Source organism: Asparagus officinalis, chromosome 3 (assembly GCF_001876935.1).
Source record: "Asparagus officinalis chromosome 3, Aspof.V1, whole genome shotgun sequence".
Taxonomy (NCBI): domain Eukaryota; kingdom Viridiplantae; phylum Streptophyta; class Magnoliopsida; order Asparagales; family Asparagaceae; genus Asparagus; species Asparagus officinalis.
Genome location: NC_033796.1, coordinates 80,233,913 through 80,247,737, shown reverse-complemented (window position 1 = coordinate 80,247,737; position 13,825 = coordinate 80,233,913). Strand labels below are relative to the sequence as shown.

At 41.2% G+C, this 13,825-nt stretch overlaps 2 protein-coding genes across 2 annotated transcripts; one reads left to right on the top strand and one right to left on the bottom strand.

Annotated features, from left to right (window-relative positions):
* On the bottom strand, positions 10,250–11,213 carry LOC109835334. Its single transcript, XM_020403312.1, has 2 exons — positions 11,010–11,213; positions 10,250–10,924 (listed from the first exon to the last, which is right to left on the bottom strand). Exons 1-2 carry the CDS (start codon positions 11,211–11,213, stop codon positions 10,250–10,252), a joined length of 879 nt encoding a protein of 292 aa, XP_020258901.1.
* On the top strand, positions 11,924–13,294 carry LOC109835333 (putative nuclease HARBI1). Its single transcript, XM_020403311.1, has one exon. The coding sequence runs from the start codon at positions 11,924–11,926 to the stop codon at positions 13,292–13,294; it is 1,371 nt and encodes a 456-aa protein (XP_020258900.1).

Genomic DNA, 13,825 nt, shown 5'->3' with positions numbered 1-13,825 from the left:
ATATAAGTATACTCTCTCTTATATAAGTATATATAAGTATACACTCTCTTATATATATATAATATATATATATATATATATATATATATATATATATATATATATATATATATATATATACTCTCTCTCTTAGTATATAAGTATATATATGTGTAGGCGTCTAAAAATACCTATAGGTATCCACACACAGCTCGAGACAGAGAGAAGGTGATGAACGCCACTATCTAAGTCTAAGAGGATTATCCGATGACGATGAACACATTAAGCAAAACGGCGAACCGAATAGCCTATGAACTCATCTGCCACCTCCAAGTGGCCCGTGTACTCACCAGCCATCAAATCGGTAAACCAATTGGGCCGCACGCTCATCGGCCATCAAAATAGCGTATAGATTAACGTCAAAACGATCCGCGCGTTCACGAAACACGCAAAACGAATCGAGGAAGTGTACCGATCGGCGAAGCAATGAGATACATACAAACGACGGAACGAGCCGAACTCTAGAAAACCACGAAAGCCTCTGGCGATCGGGACGCGTCGAAACGATCCGGTCAGACCAGTGGCTCGGCCACGGGCCAAACCAGCCAAGGCCGAGCCACTTCGGTGAATCGGCCAGAATCAGTCTTTTCGGTTCTTTTATGGATTCTTTCGGGATTTGGGAGTTCCAACTACTCTGATACAGTGGTTATGCAGTTGCTAACTAAAGATAGAGGGGATCCCTCGTTTTGATCTGAAGAAACCATCATACAAGCCTATAAATAAGAGCTCTAGTGTTCATTTTTCGAGGGGAGGAGATCAAGGGGGCGAAGCGCTACCGAATTGGAGAGTGGAGCCACGAATTTACAGCAAGGGTTAGCAGATCTTGACGATCTCCTGCACATAAAGAGTGGAGTTCGAGAGATCTGAGACCCGTCCCCTATTCCTCCGGATTTAAGCTTGGTCTTAAATCCCGAGAAGAGCCATGATTTTGCTTAGTCAAAATCACCGCTACTGTAATCACTTCCTTTGTGAAGCGAGAGCATTGATCACCAATCTGTCAACCGGATCTGATCCAAGGCGGTCCACGGATATTAACGTCCCCGGCACAGGCAAAGATCCCACACAAACAGCGGGTGATAAACGTCCATTGCGCTGTTTGACAAGAGTTGTAATCTTTATTTTCATTGTGTAAAGGAGATCTTATAAAAAGATCGACTTTCTTTCTTTTTTGAACTTATTGTAATGGCTAAAATTGTAATGAGTTCGTCACTAATGAAAATATCAACTTTTGACCCAAACAAGCTAGCGACCACAGTGGGAGCCAACAGCTTCGCTGCCGAAGCTGTCGTGCCGCAACCACGGATCCAGATCCCGATTGAAGAAGTGGTCGAGTACGAATTTGACCAACTGAAGTTCGAGGAGTATCTGTCATCCTCCTCCTCCAGATCCTCTGCCCCTCGCAAGCGCAGGAAGATCAAAGCCCCCGTTGCTACGGTAGCTACACCTTGCAACGCCCCTCCGGCCTCCAACGATGCCGGATCTACAGATCTGGACTCCTCCTTAATCAAGGAGATAACCGCTGTATCCGCGCTAACCTTATCAAAGAGGGCACGCAAAAGGCAGCGCTAACGACTTGCGCGCCGATTTGCTAAGGTTTTGGAGCCTGTTGATGGGATTGGCTATGAGGCGGATCTGAAACGCAGAAGGCACCAAGTTCCCCAGCAGTAGATAAATTGCCTCTCCTCCAAACCAACAGCGAATGAGTGGATCCAAGTCAAATGGACCCGCTTAATCCCCGAGGAGCGCATTCAGAAGCGTCGTGCCTTGATCGCGCACGCACGAATTTTCGTGTGAGAAGCGTAGAAGCTAAAGCAAAAGGAGGTGATCAAAAAGCCACAGAAACCACGCCAAGTCTGGAAACCAAAGTCCGAAACGGCGTCGACAACAAGTCAAACAGCGCCCGGAACTGCCAGAATATGCAAACCACCATCTGGTGGCTCGGCCAAAACCGAGCCACCAAATGGTGGTTTGTGCCAGTTCGCACCCGGTTTGGTTCGGTTCGCACGCGGTTCGGTTTGGTTCGCGTACGGTTCACCTCCCGCGGATTGTTTTGAGTTTCCGACGGCCCCTATTCCTGTCCCAATAGATTCCGCACTTTCGGTGAAGCCTCACGACCACAGAGACTCGTCTCGTTTCAAGATAAGGATGACGGATCGCCTGGGTCTTTTGCACGAGGATCGAGGCAAAGTTCCGATTAAAGAACGCTTGGGTCCGGTGACTGAACCCCGAGCAACCACTCGAGCTGGGGGTCGCACATGCCCTCGCAACAAGTCAGGGCCTTTGTATAATGGGAAAACCCCTGCAATTGATCACCTCGGACGGCGAATTGAAGACCAAGAGCCCGTCAAAAGCTTGCGCTCCCAAAAGCGTAGCTCCAACCACGTGACTCTTAAGAACGCCAATAAGGCAGCAAGCTCTCAGAAGGAAACGTGTTCGTCAGACGACGATGTTATACCAGGGGAGTCGTGTCAACACACGATAGGTTGCTCCGGTCATCTGACCGATGAATTGTACTATCGGGCTGGGGGTATGAACAAGTCTCGGAAGAGATATACCCGAGAAACAAACTCTCACTGCCCGTGCGCCGAACTTATCAGGGCAGCATTATCAGCGTGTAGCTGCCCCAAGACCGCTCCGCAGAGGGTCTCGGTATTCGAGAGGATCTCTAACGGAATGGCCAAGTCCAGACCAAAGCGTCTCCATAAAAAGCGATCGGCTATTCAAGGTGACGAATTCCCAGAAGTCACAATAAATATGGCTGATAAGGGAAAGTCAATTCGACCTTCTAGCTCTGACCCGCTTATATTGCATCGTCTAACCCGGTTGCGATCGGGAACTATTAGACAAAGGGATTATCTGAGAATGCAGAGGGGATTATCCTCCGATGATGAAGCATCAGATGCCAACTCTGCAGTCGTTTCTGACCAAACGGTGTCTAGCCCAGGACAATCGCACGAGGCATTCATGGTCAACACTGAGCAAATCGCCAAAATTCTCGAGGATGCTCTGACCAAACAGAAAGAGGCATTCAAGATCAAAATGGAAATGGCTATGCTACGAATGAGGGAAGAGCATGACTAGCAAATTCGGGCTCTGTCCAATCAGTTCGGTGAATCCAGCCATCGTAACCTTGCTCACCAAGTAGGTAGCGATTCAGATGTGGATGAACGTCTCGATACTGAGAACCCTCCCCTTGACCAAAACGCTGGGGGTGGTCCTACCAATAATAACAACACTGGGGGTGGCCCCGTTATTCCTCTTAAGAATCGTCCAAGCCCCGATACGAGCGAGGATGAGAAAATGAAAGATCTCGAGAGCAAAATCAACGCTCTGATGTCTGGTCGAGAGGTGAAAAGGACCGATATTTGATGGGAAGGGTTCGCCCACTCAGCATTTGATTTACTTTAAGTCCTACTTGGGCATGATCTCCGGTAATGAAGCTTTGATGGTTCGGTCATTCGTTGGTACCCTTCGGGGGTCGGCCTTCGATTGGTACCGTCGTCTCAAGCCTGGAAGTATTAACAACTGGGACGATATGGAGAGCTCATTCCTCAGCAATTTCTTTGATGACGATGACGAGGTATCCATCAGGATACTTTTTGATGAGAAGCAAGAACACGACGAGACGATCGACGACTTCGTCAAGCGCTTCCGGAATAAAGTAATAAACTATCGAGATCCGATCACGGAGGACTTCATCCTCCAGACATGTCATAACAACCTATCTATTGAGATATTAGAAGTTATGGGAGTCGCATCGTCCAACACTTAGAAAGACTTGAAGGTGCACGGTGAACAAGCCGAACGCTTCCTCTTAAGGAAGAAGACCGAGAGGAGCCAATCGACGGATAATCCTTCAAACTCGAACTTTGCTTCCTGTGGTAAGGGAAAGACACCTGTAGCAGATGTTGATGCTAGTCAAACATCACAACAACAATCCCGGAGACAGTAAAAGACTTCGGATTCGAGACTCCAAAAAGAGTACTCTTTCAAGGACGAAGACGTTCCAGCCATTTTTGAATCTCTCCTTGAAAACAACAAGATCAAGCTTCCACCTATCACAAATCAGGAGGAAGCTGATAACATTTTGGATCCAAAGTATTGTGCATATCACAGGAGGATCCTTCATCCCACCAAGGCTTGCTTCGCTCTTAAGAATAGCATCCAAACCTTGGTTGAAGCCGGCGTTATAACGCTAAATTAAGCTGAATGAAGACTCCGACAAGTATAAGAGTATAAACTGCTCCTTCTGATACTCCAAAGAGTATACGAGTATAAACTGCTTCTCGCTCATCCCACTAACTATAATGTTAAACCCGGTTTCGCAAAGAAAGCTGGGGGTGGATGATTTATGTAACGGAAAGTTCCTGTAACGGGAAGTTCCTAGAGAATCTTATATTCTTAAGGATAACCCGAACATGCGGCTGAGGATAACGTACTCCTCGTTACACCCAGTTTTGCAAAGAAAGCTGGGGGTGGATAATTCATGTAACGGAAAGTTCTCGGAAGAATGTTAAATGTAATATTCTTATGGATAACCCGATCATTATGAACAAAGTGATAAACACGAAACTCCTATTATGATTTCCGAACATTCTTTTGCTGAGATGAGATTCGATCACTTTATTGGATCAATTTTCCCTCACAAAACTCTCATTGGTGTTTGACGACTCACGGTCTCCTACCACAGAATCCCCCACCGATCATACTAATTAACGGTGGGACCACCAAAATTCTTTCCTGTTTAATCCATTCAAACTTGCGCTATGTTCGTGCACTCAATACTTTCAAGGTTAGAGTCTGGATATAATGCTTAGAATTTTGATCTGTCAACCCTTGATGAATTATCAAACCCCTTCGTGTTAAGTCCTTATCACTTAACACCAAAAACCCTTTGAGTGATTTGTATGAATCAACACTCCCACTGTAATTTGTACTCCCACTCTCACTGTCTCATTCGGTCAAACCTTCCTACAGTTAGAGCCACAGCCAAAATCCCCTCTCGATTCTTCCAATGAACAAGAGGTCCACTTTCAAACCGAGTGATCAAACCTTCCGATAGTTAGGATCACCTTAAATTCCCGCTTGGTCAAACCTTTCTACATTAAGGTCAGAACCACAATTCACTCTCGATAAACGAGAAACCTACCTCTAGTTCGATAATCAAACCTTCCGACAATTAGGATTATTCGAATGTTTTTTATTCTCGGAGTGGAGATCCCACTCTTAGTTTCACCTTACTGGATTCTTGAAGTGGAAATCCCACTTTGAGTTTTCTTTTGTGACTGGAGATAGAATATAAAATTCTTCCTCTTCAGATTTGGGAGATAGAATATAAAATTCTTCCTCTCCCGCATCGGGTTCGTCTTTGTCCCAGAAGAAGACATCACTTTTATTCATAACACCAAAATCCGCGCCTCACACGTGCGGGGAATTTTATCCTGAATCCTGAGTAGGGATAAGTCAATACCTAACACGCGTTGCCGGTTAGTTCTTAACCGTAAAAAGAACAAAAGCTCACATAAGGGATAAGTCAATACCTAACACGCGTTGCCGGTTAGTTCTTAACCGTAAAAAGAACAAAAGCTCACATATTCAACATTGTGGCAGAACCGTAAAAAGAACAAAAGCTCACATATTCAACATTGTGGCAGGTTGTTATTCATAACACCAAAATCCGTGCCTTACACGCACGGGGAATTTTATCCCGAATCTTGAGCAGGGATAAGTCAACATCTAACACGTGTCACCGGTTTAGTCTTTTACCGATTGAAGAAGACACCAGAATACCAGTCTGGGGTATTTTATCCCGAAACCTAAGTAGGGATAAGTCAGTGCTTAACCCGCGTTGCTGGGTGGTTCGTTCCCGTAAAAAACAACCGAGTCTACGTATTCAGCATCGTAGCGACAAAAAATCCATGCCTTTTATGCATGGGGAATTTTATCCCGAATCCTGAGCAGGGATAAGTCAATGTCTAACACGCGTTGCCGGTTAGTTCTTGACCGTAAAAAGAACAAAAGCCCACATATTCAACATTATGGCAGGTTGTTATTCATAACGACAAAATCTGCGCCTTACACGCACAGGGAATTTTATCCCAGATCCTAAGAAGAGATAAGTCAGCGTCTAACACGCGTTGCCGGGTAGTCTATTCCCGTAAGAAAGACGAAGTCTACGTATTCAATATCGTAGCACTAAAAGAGTTAACTCTTTTAGCACAATGTCACATGCGTAACGGACTTAAACAATCTGTATGCAAGCTCGATTCAAACGGTGATCGGTAAAGGCACGTCAAATCCGTTGATGGCTGAGGATTTGCCAAAAATCCTGAGTCTGCGTCTGATACATGCGGTCGGGTAGTCTCTTCCCATGAGAAAGACGAAGTCTACGTATTCAATATCGTAGCACTAAAAGAGTTAACTCTTTTAGCATAACGTTACATGCGGAACGGACTTAAACAATCCACATGCAAGCCCGATTCAAACGGTAATCGGTAAAGGCATGTCAAATTCGTTAAAGGCTGAGGATTTGCCAAAAATCCTAAGTCAGCGTCTAACACGCGTTGCCGGATAGTCTATTCCCGTGAGAAAGACGAAGTCTACGTATTCAATATCGTAGCACTAAAAGAGTTAACTCTTTTAGCATAACGTTACATGTGGAACGGACTTAAACAATCCGCATGCAAGCCCGATTCAAATGGTAATCGGTAAAGGCATGTCAAATCCGTTGAAGGATGAGGATTTGCCAAAAAATCCTAAGTCAGCGTCTAACACGCGTTGCCGGGTAGTTTATTCCCGTGAGAAAGACGAAGTCTACGTATTCAATATCGTAGCACTAAAAGAGTTAACTCTTTTAGCACAACGTTACGTGCAGAACGGGTCTAGACAACTTGCATGCTAGCCCGACTCAAACGGTTGTCGGTAAAGGCTAATCAAACCTGTTGATGGCTGAGAATTTGCTAAAAATTCTATGAATGTGAGTCATTGACGTATCAGCTTCATTAGTTGGTCTCGTGACTTGAGCATCCAACGACTTCGGGATAAGATCCACATGTGCAGATGAATCAGCTTTAATAGTTGGTCCTGCAGCCCAATATTTAGGACTGTCACGCTCTAATGCCTTAAGAGCTTAAACTGTGTATACTCTAGCAAACGTACGGGTATAAACTGTGTTAACGCCAGTCAACACGTTACGATGAAAGTCAACGCCGATCGATACAAAACCCTAAGGCCAACGCCGAGCAACGCGTAGCCCTAGATCAACGTCGGTCAACGCGTTGCGACATAGATAATCAGTTCAAGGTCAACTCAATGACACGAGCCAAAACTAACTCACCAATTCCGATTCGAGACTTCGACAATGGTCAGACGATAAACGCAGCGCCGGAAGAACTTTATCTATTCGACAAAGCACTGGATAGACTGAAGACTGAGGAAGTCAAGAATTGAAACAGTTCATAGGTCCTTTGACACCGACTGAATGTGGGGGCCTATCATATCCAAAGCATTCTAGACTCCTCTATAAAAGAATGAGTCTGAAATACTTTGGAGGGGGTATCTGTAGGCGTCTAAAAATGCCTATAGGTATCCACACACAGCTCGAGACAGAGAGAAGGTGATGAACGCCACTATCTAAGTCTAAGAGGATTATCCGATGCCGATGAACACATGAAGCGAAACGGCGAACTGAATAGCCTATGCACTCATCGGCCACCTCCAAGTGGCCCGTGTACTCACCGGCCATCGGAACGGCAAGCCAAGTAACCTAAAAATTAGCCTAGCCACCGTCAAAACGATCCGCACGTTCACGAAACGCGCAAAGCGAATCGAGGAAGTGTACCGATCGGCGAAGCAATGAGATACATACAAACGAGGGAACGAGCCGAACTCTAGAAAACCACAAAAGCCTCTGGTGATCGGGACGCATCGAAACGATCCGGTCAGACTAGTGGCTCGGCCATGGCCGTGCCACCAGAATCAGTCTTTTCGGTTCTTTTATGGATTCTTTCGGGATTTGAGAGTTCCAGCTGCTCTGATACAGTGGTTATGCAGTTGCTAACTGAAGATAGAGGGGATCCCTCGTTTTGATCTGAAGAAACCGTCAACCAAGCCTATAAATAAGATTTCTAGTGTTCATTTTTCGAGGGGAGGAGATCAAGGGGGCGAAGTGCTGCCAAATTGGAGAGTGGAAACACGAATTTACAGCAAGGGTTAGCAGATCTTGGTGATCTCCTGCGCATAAAGAGTGGAGTTTGAGAGATCTGAGACCCGTCCCCTATTCCTCCGGATTTAAGCTTGGTCTTAAATCCCGAGAAGAGCCGTGATTTTGCTTAGTCAAAATCATCGCTACTGCAATCACTTCCTTCGTGAAGCGAGAGCATTGATCACCAATCTGTCAACCGGATCTGATCCGTGGCGGTCCACGGATATTAACGTCCCCGGCACAGGTAAAGATCACACGCAAGCAGCGGGTGATAAACGTCCGTTGCGCTGTTTGACAAGAGTTGTAATCTTTATTTTTATTGTGTAAAGGAGATCTTATAAAAAGATCGACTTTTTTTTTTTTTTTTTGAACTTATTGTAATGGCTGAAATTGTAATGAGTTCGTCACTAATGAAAATATCAACTTTTGATCCAAACAATATGTATAAGTATACTCTCTCTTATATATGTATAATATATATGTGTATATATATATTTATACTCTTATATAAATATAATTATATATGTACATATAAGTTTATGTTTATATATATGTATAGATATATAAATATATATTTATACTCCTATATGTATTTATACTATTATATAAATATACTTTTATATGTACATATAAGTTTATGTTTATATATGTGTATATATATATAAATATACTTATATATGTATAATATATGTGTATATATATTTATACTCTTATATAAATATATATATATAAATATATATATAATTTATATTTTTTATATACATTTTTATGTATAATACAATTTGTTTATGTAATTTCTATAAGTACTTACAATTTGTTTATGTATAATATATGAATGACATGATTATTAATAAAAATTTTATTTTTATCATTTTTTATTTTTATAATTTTTTGTACTTGTAATTTATGTCATTTCAATTAATTAAAAAAAATTATGTTATTTTTTGTAATTTTTATGTATATTTTATGCTTTATTGTTTTTTTAAATTTAAAAAAAAATTAAAAATAAAAAAACTCGGGCCGGCCCGGGGTACCCGGGTCCGGGTCCGGGCTCCGGTTTTGCCCGGCCCGGGCTCGGATTTCCGGGCCGGGCTGGGCCGGGTCGGCCCGGATGGACAGGTCTAAAGTTAATGGCAGTTATCAGAGAAACTTTCAAACTGAAGGGCTTTTTTCCTTCAAATTTACCTACTAAAAAAGTCACCCTAAAATTTTAAGGTTCGAAACGGAGAACCTGTGATTAGTGACACATGTACGATGTATTTAGAACCATGGTTAATGACATATTTTGAGAACGGTGTATTTGATAGTGCTATTAATAATGCGATTATGTACCTTTTTTAAAAAATATGAAAACTTATTGAGGACAATTGTAAATGTTTTTAATTGTTGATAGTGACACAACTTTATAAAAATCTTGGATTTGCCATTGTCGTCGTGACACCTGCATGAATAGAGAAGATAATCAAAATGTGTACGCCTAATAAGTAGTTAATCCCAGCAGGTGCGTCTACAATTAACTCTTTTTCCAGTTTCCTCTTTTACTTGTTAGAGCAACTCCAATGGGGAGGCTGCAAAATGCAGCCTCCCCAAAGCATATTCTTGGGCATATGCTTTTTTAGAGGAGGGTAACTCCAACCATCTCCTCTATATGAACCTCTATTTACATTTTTAATTGATTTCTTTTATTTAAACTTTAAATAGATTTGAAAATATAAAAAATATAAAATGTTAAAAAATTATATGAATTAATTTAAAATATAAAATATATTATAAATTAATACTAAAAGTATAATATATAATATACTCATTATTTAAATAAAAGTAATTATCTTTAATAAATTGATAATAAGACATAGATAAGAGCCTTTAAATTTTAAAAAGCAGAAAATATAGCATAATATTTGGAACAACCTTCACAGTTACTCCGAATGATGAAATTTTATATATTACATTCAGCGGCATTACATAGAAAAAGAAAGTACATGAAAATAAAGTACATGAAAAAAACTAAAAATCGGGCAGGTCATTTCCTCCATATCCACCGCTTCTGTAGTCAGATATTCCGTATTGACTTCCTGCATAACTATATTCAGGATTAGGAATATCAGATGAAGAACCTCCGGTTGTGTTTCTATTTAAAATCTCTTGTTTTTTAATTCGAAAATACTCGCGTTCCGAAGGATCAGTAATAGTATCAAGATTAATCAACATAATCTTACTTTCCTGGCGTTCCCTTTGAATATCTAATTTTTTCTTTTCGTTTTCGGCCCTTAACATCATAATCTGGTGCATTATCATTCTATCATTTTCTCGTTGTCCATCACTTTTTTTAAAAACATCAAGAATTTCTTGATTATTTTTATTGAGAGTTTCAAAGTCGATGTTCTTTTCAATTGCTTGTCGCCTCCTCATCTTCTCTTTCTTCCTTCCTGTCGGTCGACTTGTTATCATATCTTCGTCATTATGAGTATATTCCTCATTATCGTCATTTAAGTCGACGACAGGAGAACTTGAATCTGATCCCTGAGATGAGCGGGACTTTGAAGTTTTGGAAGTTGCAGGCGATCTGACACTTATATTTGCCCATTTCTCTGCATCTTTTAAAATTGACCAAACATGATCAAATAGAAACCGCTTTCTCTCTTCTGGATCTTCTGCAAATATTATCCTAGCACGTTTAATCTACCATAAGAGAGGAAGAAACATTTATTAATAACATGATAGTAGATGATAATCAAGATTTATATATGTTAGGCAAAATACTTACAATGTCAAGCTCAGAAGCACCGCTTGGATTTAAGCGCTCGACTTGTCTACATCCTCGAAATTTACTTATGGCCTTCATAATTAATTGCATTCGGCATGAAAGAGACTTTGGAGTCCTTTGAGCATTACAAATATTGGAAATCCTTTCATGAAATAAAGCAGAAATTCGTTCCCACAACTTGTCCTTCTTTTGATTAGAACCCATGACTGGATCTTGAGAAATTTCGAGCCACGTGGCGCATAAAACTTGGTATTCTTCTTGTAAAAAAGATTTTCCGCGACTAGATGCCATAATCTAAGGAGGAATGTAAAGAGTTATGAATATAGAATAAGAAGAGTTGTGGTGGAGATATGAAAATTGTGCAAGTATTATATAGGGATCAGATGTGGGGAGTCTCCAACACCAGGAGAATCCAATGTGGGGAGTCTCTAACACAAAAGGAATCCAATGTGGGGGTGAGAAGCCAATGCTGAAAAGAATCCAATGTGGGGAGTCTCCAACACGAAAGGAATCCAATGGGAGGGTGAGAAGCCAATGTTGAAAAGAATCCAATGTGGGGAGTCTCCAACACGAAAGGAATCCAATGTGGGGTTGAGAAACCAATGCTGAAAAGAATCCAATGTGGGGAGTCTCCAACACGAAAGGAATCCAATGTGGGGGTGAGAAACTAATGCTGAAAAGAATCCAATGTGGGGAGTCTCCAACACGAAAGAAATCCAATGTGGGGGTGAGAAACCAATGCTGAAAAGAATCCAATATGGGGAGTCTCCAACACAAAAGGAATCCAATGTGGGGGTGAGAAGCCAATGTTGAAAAGAATCCAATGCGGGGAGTCATATTATATAATGACATTACATCCATCTCTAAATAACTCAGAACTTATATGATTATTTCTATAAATAACTTCTTCATCAATGAACTATGGAGCCGGACCGTCACAACTACCATCTTCTTCTTCTTCTTCTTCTTCTGACGACGAAATATGGTCTCAGTACATTAAAGATTGGGAGGAAGATATGACACAATGGGAGAAGGAAGATGAACTCTTAGCTCGTGTACATGCCTCTAATAGTAAAATAATGACTTATCTCTCTCAAGAGGCAGAGCGGCCAAAGCGTATTGGCTCAGTTCCTGGTCATTTGGTGATCAATCGCGGGAGGGAAGAAGGTAATTCTCGACTTTACCATGACTATTTTTATGATAACCCTACATATGGTGCAAGCCTATTCCGTAGAAGGTTCCGGATGCACAGGAGTTTATTCCTTCGTATAGTTGAGGCGGTACGTGATCATGACAACTTCTTCGTACAGAAGGTGGATGGTGTCGGCAAACTTGGGCTATCAACTTTACAAAAAGTTACATCGACATTTCGCATGTTGGCGTATGGAACATCAGCAGATAGTACTGACGAATATGTTAGGATCGGTGAGTCAACTGCAATTGTGTGTTTAAAGAGATTTTGCAGAGCAATTGTAGAAGTATATGGAATTGAATATCTGAGGACTCCCAATGTCGACGATGTTGCAAGGTTATTGCAAAAGGGCGAAGAAAGAGGTTTTCCAGGAATGTTAGGAAGTCTAGACTGTATGCATTGGCAATGGAAAAATTGTCCAACAGCATGGGCAGGACAATACTCAGGTCGTCATGGAGGTCCAACCATTATTCTTGAGGCAGTAGCATCATATGATCTATGGATATGGCATGCATACTTTGGCTTACCAGGATCCAATAACGATATTAATGTATTGCAGTCGTCTAATTTGTTCGACAATCTATCACAAGGTATTGCTCCTCCTGCTCATTACACAATTCAAGGAAAAAATTATGATGTCGGTTATTATTTGGCCGATGGCATATATCCGAAATGGCCAACACTTGTTCAAACCATTTCTAATTCCGATGATAAAAAGAAACAATATTTTGCAATGATGCAAGAAGCATGTCGAAAAGATGTTGAGCGGGCATTCGGTGTTCTCCAATCACGATTTGCTATCATCAAGGGGCCAGCCCGTTTTTGGGATAAACGAACTCTGCATGATATCATGACTGCTTGTATTATAATGCACAATATGATTGTCGAAGATGAACGCGACGAGCAAGAAGATGTTGTCATTTCAACTCCACAATCAATTCCGAATGCTGAAAATATGGAGATAACGGAAACTGAACGATTCCAACGGTTTCTTGCTCGACATAAGAGGTTGAAAAACAAAGAAGCTCATTTTGCACTTCGAAATGCATTGATTGAACATTTGTGGGAAAGACATGGAAATGAAGCTATGTAACTTTTTTTACTAATGAAATAATGACTTTTCATTTTTAATTACTTGGTTCTTGAAATTTTATATTTCAATTAATATTATTCAATATTAGTCTCATTTTGAAGGTATCGACAAAACATTTCCAACTGTAAAATTTTTATTTAAAAATAATTAGTAGAAATAAACTTATGTTGATTTTAAGTTGAATATCTAAAAATAATTAGTTAGTTAGAAGGGTATTATTGTAAATTTTTAGGGGGAATAGTGGTTTGGAGGGGGGCTGCATATTTGGAGCTCCAACTCCAAATATGCAGCCGAATCCTTGTTTTTGCAGCCGGACTCCAAAAATTGGAGTCCGGTTGGAGCTCCATGGGGCTATAAATTGGAGTTTTGCAGCCCCATTGGAGTTGCTCTTACGTGCAGAAGAATGATCTCATTTGGTTTCAGATGTCACCATGCAAAAAATGAATACTCATTCGGTTTCATTTGTTAATTAAGGAGTTAATTAACTTGAGCATAAGTATGTAGGAGCAATCCGTAATGTGCTCCATGAAT

Coding starts and splice junctions, on each gene's coding strand:
- LOC109835334 (XM_020403312.1), bottom strand. CDS start 11,213: ATGGGTTCTAATCAAAAGAAGGACAAGTTGTGGGAACGAATTTCTGCT. Junction 10,925..11,009: donor GTGCTTCTGAGCTTGACATT/GTAAGTATTTTG, acceptor CTCTTATGGTAG/ATTAAACGTGCTAGGATAAT.
- LOC109835333 (XM_020403311.1), top strand. CDS start 11,924: ATGAACTATGGAGCCGGACCGTCACAACTACCATCTTCTTCTTCTTCT.